Source organism: Periplaneta americana, chromosome 1 (genome assembly GCF_040183065.1).
Source record: "Periplaneta americana isolate PAMFEO1 chromosome 1, P.americana_PAMFEO1_priV1, whole genome shotgun sequence".
Taxonomy (NCBI): domain Eukaryota; kingdom Metazoa; phylum Arthropoda; class Insecta; order Blattodea; family Blattidae; genus Periplaneta; species Periplaneta americana.
In genome coordinates this window covers 219,710,018-219,719,376 of record NC_091117.1, presented here as the reverse complement: position 1 = coordinate 219,719,376, position 9,359 = coordinate 219,710,018, and the positions used below count along the sequence as shown (strand labels likewise).

General features: G+C 35.7%; 1 protein-coding gene across 8 annotated transcripts in view; it reads right to left on the bottom strand.

Moving 5' to 3' along the window:
- LOC138708160 (uncharacterized) overlaps positions 1-9,359 on the bottom strand; it is a 29,278-nt gene that overhangs the window by 6,431 nt on the left and 13,488 nt on the right. For 5 of the 8 annotated variants that reach the window (XM_069838436.1, XM_069838441.1, XM_069838476.1 and 2 more), the window contains 4 exons: positions 6,875-6,898; positions 6,379-6,408; positions 3,737-3,766; positions 3,611-3,640 (listed from right to left, as the gene is read on the bottom strand). In XM_069838436.1, the coding sequence (XP_069694537.1) occupies positions 3,611-3,640; positions 3,737-3,766; positions 6,379-6,408; positions 6,875-6,898 (114 nt within the window). The remainder of the gene's footprint in view (positions 1-3,610; positions 3,641-3,736; positions 3,767-6,378; positions 6,409-6,874; positions 6,899-9,359) is intronic. The other 3 variants (XM_069838450.1, XM_069838426.1, XM_069838459.1) reach the window with 2 other exon arrangements.

Genomic DNA, 9,359 nt, shown 5'->3' with positions numbered 1-9,359 from the left:
TTTCATGCAAAATTTCGTAGAGTTATTGAAATCTACTTGAACTGCACAATATGTAGATGAAGTAAGGTATGCATGATCTGAGGCTTTCGTTTGTTGAATGTGGTACGGCATTTTGGCGTATTTCTACCGTTGCATATGAGCCGTTCAGAGCAAAAGTGGTGTAAGTCAAAATTGGGTAATGAGTTTTAAAGTCAAAATTCTGTAAAATACAGCGAAAAGTAGTAATTAATATTGCCTTCTTGATATCCACTGACTACTTAGGGCCTTATTCATAGACATTTTCAGCGCGGGTTTCCGGTGGATGATCAGCGTTTTTCGTATTCATAAACCAGTGTTAGCGATAGGATATGATTTGAATTCTGTACTAGTAACCAGTGGATAGCCGGGGCTAGCTTAGTACGCTCGTAGCGCGTGCTGCGAAATGTCTATGAATAGCACCTTAATAGTTTAAATAAATTGAATATCAATTGCTACTTTGCGCTGTATTTTACAGAATGTTTACTTTAATCCTCATTATCCATTTTTGACTTACACCGCTTCTGCTCTGAACGGCTCATTTGTATATATGACATAGATCTAGAGAAGGCTGGAAGATGACTCTATAAACTTATTCCATTACTGAGATCTACTATCCAGAACGTTATATTGATGCAAATCTATCTATCAGTTATAGCTCCCTATGAAGCTGATTTAAATAATTTTCAAGGGAAAAATTGTTCCGGGGCTGGGCATCGAGCCTGGGACCTTTGGCTAAAAGCACCAAGGCTCTACCAACTGAGCTACCCAGGAACTCTACCAGACCCCGACTCAATTCCTCTCTTTATATCCAAGACCTCAAAGTGGGCAGACAACCGCCAAGCAACCAACATTGAGTGCACACAAACTTTGTGTGATTTGAATTGCGGTTTTCTGTTAACGAACAGTGATCTTCAATATCCATCACTCCCGTTAGAGTTCAAATATTAAAAACTGTTACCATTTAATGAAAATAACAGGGGTGAACCTGAGAATATATTTTTTAATACAAATAAATATATGTACAAAAATTATTAAAGTAACGAATAGCCCTACTTGTTTACAGAGTTGCGATGTATTGAGAGTGGTTGATTTAAGTGTAAACGCAGTGGATTTTCAAAAACGTGGGTGGGGATACGTCTGTGTTTTTGCTATTCGATTTATTCACACTGCACTGTTCATTTCTCACGTCCTTTCTTGCCGTGGCATCCTGACAAATAGAATTCTCAGACATGCAGTACAGAGTTATTTTATCTTTCACGAACGTTCGTCCAAGTGATCTGTTTCAATGACGAAAGGAATTTTGCGTACCGGGCGTTTCAGAAGCCTCTGTAGTCTTTCTTTCTCTCGGTCGTTGGTTAAACTATGTAAAGCAAATTTATATTTATACATTCTTGTTTCATTGCACGCAGCCGTGTTTTAACAATTAATTTTTTCGCGAAAATACACAATTCCTATTTCTTGTAGAAATTTAAAATTCTCTTTATGACATAACAAAATTATTATATTTTATCAAGTTGTCAATATAAAAATTCTCAAGTCCTCTATGTAATATTGACAATTCTTGTTTCCGAAAGGTCCAAATTCTTTTGCAATTCATTATTAAATTGTTAAAATCGCGTCGTCTTTTTAACTTATATAATATAGATATAGTTTTAGTATTTCTGACATGATGAAATTTAATTGTTGGTAAAGCTATATTAAATGATGTGCTTAGGGAAATTATCGACAAAAAATTTGAATTTGACAAACTATATTTGTAACATCTATCATCTTTGGGATTATAATAGGATTTAGAGCTATAATACTGGAATTTGTTATTATGGGATGTAGTATAAGACGCGGAATAAATCAACTTATACTGCATTATACAGGGTGATTCACGAGGAAAGGTAAACAATTTAGGATGTGAATTCTGAAGTTATTCTGAGTCAAAACCTTCATATGAATATAGGTCCGTTTTCGAACGATTACGGAGATATGGCTCTTTGATTTCACAAAAACTTCTAAGATTCGGAGTCGATGTTTTCGCACATTTTCAAAGGTACCTCCTTCTGCTTCAATGCACTGTTGCGCTCGGGCATGAATCGCGCTCATCGCTCGGGAGAGTTGCACGTAACTGTTCTCTATGCCGCATCCAAAATACGGTCGATTAGCGCCTCTCTCGTTTCCCCCTTCCTTTGCTATACCAAGTCTTTCATCCAACCCCATAGACAATAAGTACTCTTCGATATGGTATACCCTTCTGTTCGGAAAGCGTCGTTCATATTCAGCGACGGCACGCAAGGAACTTCTATCGCACAAACCATAAACATACACAATATCTGCGTATTCTGTATTCGAAAATTTATAAGACATCTGAAAAACACAAGTTAACACTTCCGATAACTGTACCTGTATAACTACTGTACTGTAGGTAGCTGACTGGACTGCTGTGAATTGATGATAGTGTAGGCTATTTGTGTTATCTGCGGGTTCTGTATCATTACATCAGACAAGGACAGGCGATTGGACATTTGTAATGCCCCACCACCCGGTTTCTTCCTCTTATCTACATCGTTCACAATGTAGATTCCAATGTTACGTCATTCATTGCGACCTTGACCTTGTCTCACGTCAGCAGCATATGGTAACGTCTGATTCACATTGGGGCGAGACGTTCTACCAAAAAAAAAGTGTATCTAGCTCCGCCATCGTTCGAAAATGGACCTATGTTCATATGAACTTTTCCACTCAAAATGGCCTAAGATATCGTATCCTAAATTTTTTACCGTTCCTCGTGAATCACCCTGTATACGAAATATTTATCGGTGATATTTAAAATCTGAATGGTAAATTGTGATATATTACTACGTGTCTTATAAATGTGTGTGTGTGTGTCTCTTGTGATGCAAAAAATTACTCTAAGTATACAGTCTATGTTCTGCTAAATAATTGAGTTAATATTTTCAATTACACAAAATTTTCGGATGTATGAAATTAGTATAGATTTGATATTTATGTAAATCTAATGAGTAATACCACGTAGATGGGCTTTTAGGTTTACAATTATTTTATATATTTTAAATGTTGAAAATGATTATATTTTGAATATCATATCGTTACTTAAGAAATAACACATAGGCCTACATTTGTAGCATAATATTATAAGTGTAAAACTTCATTAAATTAATTTGGTAGTCATTTTATAAGTACTAAATTGAAAGAAGTAACATAATCGTGTTACTTGCTAATTATTAGCAATGTTTCCAAGTAGCTAATATGAATAAGTGTTCGTATGTATAATACAAATCCACACCTGTGCAGTAACGGTCAGCGCGTCTGGCCGCGAAACCAGGTGGCCCGGGTTCGATTCCCGGTCGGGGAAAGTTACCTGGTTGAGGTTTTTTCCGGGGTTTTCCCTCAACCCAATATGAGCAAATGCTGGGTAACATTCGGTGCTCGACCCAGGACTCGTTTCACCGGCATTATCACCATCTCATTCAGACGCTAAATAACCTAAGCTGTTGATGAAGCGTCGTAAAACAAGCTACTAAAATAAAAAAAAAATATAATACACTATGACGGCAAAATAAAGTACCATTTGAACTATTACCTGTGAGCCCTCCTACAAGTGGCAGCCCATCTGTAAGTAAACACAAATATGTATGTATACATAATTAATATTTTCAGTAATATATATCAACAAGTTAATTTTAGCTGAAAAGTTTCAGGGTCTTACCCATTAGTCCACCGACTATAGGCAAGCCACCTGAAATGAAATATGGAATACAAAGTTATTTAAATGCAAAAAAAAGCGTTTTTCTTTCGTCCAGTGGCGGGTATTTGTATTTGTAGCCTATTTGTATTTGTATCATTCATGCATTGTAACTTCTTTTGCATAAAGCTTCTATGAAGCAAGTATAAAATTTATATTCTGTTTTGGCCTATACTCATCTGACACACTTCGAATTGTATCTGAAGGAAAGAAAGCCGAAGAAGCAATATTACAGCGCATGAAGCACTTATATTAATGTTTATTGCCGTGAAAATATTTCACTGCAAAGAAAGAAGTATTAATTTTCAATGATATGATATATAAAATATTATATAACAATTTTATTTACTTGAAGCAAGTAAATCGATCGATTTGGAAGTAAATCCCGAAAAGACAAAGTATATTATTATGTCTCTTGACCAGAATATTGTACGAAATGGAAATATAAAAATTGGAGATTTATCCTTCGAAGATGTGGAAAAATTCAAATATCTTGGAGCAACAGTAACAAATATAAATGACACTCGGGAGGAAATTAAACGCAGAATAAATATGAGAAATGCGTGTTATTATTCGGTTGAGAAGCTCTTATCATCCAGTCTGCTGTCCAAAAATTCTGAAAGTTAGAATTTATAAAACAGTTATATTACCGGTTGTTCTTTATGGTTGTGAAACTTGGACTCTCACTCTGAGAGAGGAACATAGGTTAAGGGTGTTTGAGAATGAGGTGCTTAGGAAAATATTTGGGGCTAAGCGAGATGAAGTTACAGGAGAATGGAGAAAGTTACACAACGCAGAACTGCACGCATTGTTTTCTTCACCTGACATAATTAGGAACATTAAATCCAGACGTTTGAGATTGGCAGGCCATGTAGCACGTATGGGCGAATCCAGAAATGCATATAGAGTGTTAGTTGGGAGACCGGAGGGAAAAGACGTTTAGGGAGGCCGAGACGTAGATGGGAGGATAATATTAAAATGGATTTGAGGGACGTGGGATATGATGATAGAGACTGGATTAATCTTGCACAGGATAGGGACCGATGGCGGGCTTATGTGTGGGCGGCAATGAACCTTCGGGTTCCTGAAAAGCCATTTGTAAGTAAGTAAGTATAACAATTTTAATTTTTCCGCCGCTCTAGAAGCAATATTCGTTAATGTATGCCGGGTGTAACATAAATGATTTTACACAAACCAGATGCGAGTTGAGTGACCCCGAGCAGTAATATTTTGAATGTGTTTAGGTAAAAGGGCACATCCCACAAAAGAAAAACATGTTCAGGAACAACAAATTTAAATTTTAACACATTATTAGTTACTTTATATCATACATGGGCACAATTTTCGGTTACGTGAGGCATTCGATTTGAAATAGTTTGTTTACTAGGAGAGGAGACTGCAGAGTAGGATGGGAAATATAAACTGCTGTGACCTGCGTCACCTTATCGTAATCGCTAAGGCGGTCAGTGGCGAATTATTAGGAAAGCGCTTGGATAACGCGAGACTCTCGAAAACTGTTATTCAATTTGGCAAATTAATTCGGCAGCTTTAATCATAAACCTCTTCACTATTTCTCCATCATTGAATTGATTTAAATCACAGGCGAGAAATTGCGTAACTAGCCAATAATATTCCATCACGTTGTCTACGTTTATTTTCTTGAATATTCTGGCGTTTATCAAGATTAATTAATAGATTTGCAAGTTCTCGACCTAAAATAATTTCATAAAATCATATTCCGTTTCCTACGCACATGTGATATTTTTTTATAAATTTCTTTTGGAAATAATACGTACAAACAACATTTAATTCCTCGTAGGCTACCTTTTAATGCAGCGTGTTTAAGGTATAATATCGTATTTAGTATACTATGCAAATGTTAAGATCATAAATTTTTTTCGGAATAGTACGAAAAATAACATTTAATTTGTTTTGCCTTCTAATTCAGCATGTTCTTTATGACATAAGGAGTAATGTCGTTGTATATTAAATTAATTAATGCCTAATAGGATTTTCGAGCATAACATACATCGTATGTTCTCCCCTTCTAAACAGCAAAAAAACTTTTCGTCCCATTTCTCATGAAAAAATCGTTTACTAACGTGTACACACTGCTTTGATAATGCTATTAATCCACTACTGATATTGCTTATGAAACTGATATAGAACCTGCCCACGCCTAGGAGCTACGTGAGGGAGGAACGGGGACTGTGAAGATGATGTCACTCAGAGCGATAAGCCCTGTGAAGGTCAGCGAGCGCACAAATTCTCAAGTGAGGCACGATGCCCATCTATGCTTTATATGAAAGAATGTAAACATAATTGTAAAAAAATATATATATTCACGTTTTGTAAATACGTTTTAACTAATTAAAACAAAAAATCAAATTTAAAAAAGTTGGGGTTAAACCCTCTTACCTAAACACCATCGCTTCGCTTACTATTCTTACGGCAGGAAACGCGTTATTTGAACGATAGAGGTCAACAAAGGTTTTGTTGCTATGGCAGTATGCAAGTTAGCGTCGGTTTCTGAGGAATCGATTTATTATTGAAACAGTTTGACATTAATTTCACTAAGGTTATTTTATATACATAAAATTTCTCACCTTTTCCGCCCTGAAGAAGACCTGAAGGACCTGAAATATGCAGTCATCACATTTAGTTATTATGCGTTACATTTCTTGTCTACATTTAATTAAATGAATCTACATAAAGAAGGCGAATAAAATCAATTAACATCATTATTTTTTCAGAAGTTTTGAATGTTTTGGGAAATATATCTTATTTCACATGCGGATTCTGAATTAACATTATACATCCGTAATAACAGTATTATTTGACAGTCCGCAGGTGTGGAGTAATGAAAATGAGCGGGACTGGGTTCAAATCCTATTTGGGATAAGTAACCTGGTTGAGAGTTTTTCAGGGGGTTTTCCTCATTCCATTAAGAGCAAATGCTGGGTAACTTTCGGTGCTGCACCCCGGACTCATTTCACCGGCATTATCACCTTCATCCCATTCAGACGCTAAATAATCTAAGGTGTTGGTAAAGCGTCGTAAAATAACCTACTAAAAATAAACATATTTGTGAAGAAATCTTACCTCCACCTAGAATAGGAAGGCCACCTGAAATAGAGGGATGTAGTGTTAAATTCTATAGTATTGATTTTCAAAGCAAATAATTATTGAGGACAAAGATAATAAATACTGCAATAAGAAAAATACACGGAATAAAGATATGATTATTCAATAACCTTAACAAAAGACAACGAATTAAACTTATGTGAGACACAAACCAGCTTTCGTCATTTTTTATTAAATCAATTGATGCCCATCAAAACATGACATTAGCAAATACCAAATTGCTGGATTATTTTTACAATTATGCATACCAACACTATATCTTGTAAATGTCTTTATATTCGTAACTATGAAAGTGTGTCATTATTAAAATTATATCTAATTAGTACATTATGCAACGAGCCTATGATGGTAGTAATTAAGACGCGCAAGCGAGTTTCATAATTTTCATACGAGCGTCTTAATTACCATTATAGTCAAGTTTCATACTATTTTTTATGCTCGACCATATTGATTTTTTCCGGCAATTGATGAAATGAATTTGCGGGAATGTGCTTTGTGAAAGACTGGAAGATGACGGTGAATTGATGTTAATTTGTGTGTTGTTTTTTTCGACTGAGTTTAATATCGTCTAATCTCGAGCTAGTTGTCTTTCGATTGCATATCCGAGAATAATCGATACTTGCGCTTTCATATTGCTACAATGGTATTTTCTGATTGGTGGAACACCTGAACTTTAATGAATAGGTGTACTTTAATGAGGTCCATTAAAGGGCTGCTACCAGGTGTATAATTACTACATTTCGGCATAGTCGAGCATAAACAAATTTACATGAAAAAACTACCGGAAAATGTTACACAAAATATACAATCACCTGTAATTCCAGAAATTTCTGTAGTGTAAGCACTACTTACATAACTGAAAATTAACTTTTTCGTAAGCATGTATGAGGTGTACGTTTTTTGTTTTATATATATATATATATATATATATATATATATATATATATATATATATAGATTATGTTCCTCTTCATATCATTATCGAACAGGCAGACAGATAGAATGATGGAATATTGTAATCTAATTAACTTTTACCTGTAATCAATATCTGTAAAATTTTTGTTTTACTGTTACGTAAATAATTATTTCACTTGTATAATAATAGGGAAAATTCCTTCTCGAAAATTAATTGGAAACTAGTTTATTGCATTTCTACTCTCACTTCTAGAATCTGTTGTTTTAGTTGTAATAATACATTTTATTGTCGTCATTAATGTGAAACATGCATGATTTTTTGCGTGTGATTTTTCAGAGTGATACTCTCTTTAATATTGTTCTCAAAAAAAATCAATGAACGGGAGATGGACTAAGCATGTTGACATAACGAAACGCAAGTGCCGGGTAAAGAGTGCGGAGGTATTGAAATTGATCACTAAAGTGCCAGATATTCCTGCAGCAACATTGGAGCTAGTATATGGATCTGTGGTTAGGCCATCTATGTTGTATGGGGCGGAAATTTGGGGTTGGGAAAATGCAGGAAAACTAAATAAGGTACAAACGGACTTCCTGAAACGAATACTTGGAATTGGCAGAAGCACAGCTAACTGCGGGGTGCTAAAGGAATTTGGGCTTCAAAACGAAGTAATTCATATGAAAGTTAGGGTGATAAAATACTGGTTAAAAATTATATTTGGGGATTAGTCGCTTCTACGGTCGATTTGCTACAAAGTTCAACAAAGACAGGGCTGGGAAAAGGGGTGGATTTATAAACTACAGAGAGGGCTGCATCATATAGGAATGGGATGGGTGTGGGAGAAAGGAGAGAATAACAGGAGGAATGTATGGCGTAATGTGAAGATGCGATTAATTGATATCGAGAGGCAAGAGATTGAGCTCCAATGTTCGGAAAAGTCCTCACTACATTTACAATCAGATCTCATGCTTAACTGGGGGAGGCGTGACTACATAAATTCTTGTAACAAAGACAGCAGAGCAGGTTTAGCGTGGCTAAGATTGGGGGCATGGTAGGGTAATAATATTGTCAAGGAAGAAGGAGAGCGTCTTTGTCCGCTTTGCAAAGAAAAGGATTCTTATATGCATATTTTATTACTGTGTGTTGAATTGGAAATTGCACGGAGAAAATATCTACCACCCTCGATGCTAAGTCAGAATAGGAGTTCGCTTGCATGTCTTGACCTCATGGGGAATAGAGAATGGGAACAAAAGACTGGATTGTTCCTCTTGAAGGCGAGAAAGATTAGAACTGCAGCTGTCGAAGTTTGCGACGCGAACTGAGGAGGGGATAATAGTATACACCCAACTGTACACTTTTAGGTCCTTTAGGTTAGGATATATTATATAATGTGTTTTATTGTGCCATTTCCATTTTAATATGTGTGTTCTTGTAGAGAGTAGTTGGATGTAGGCCCTAATCATAGGTGGGGGGGAATCTGCAAAGGAGAAATTCTTTTTGGTACAAAGCACGAACGGTCAGAAGACCAGT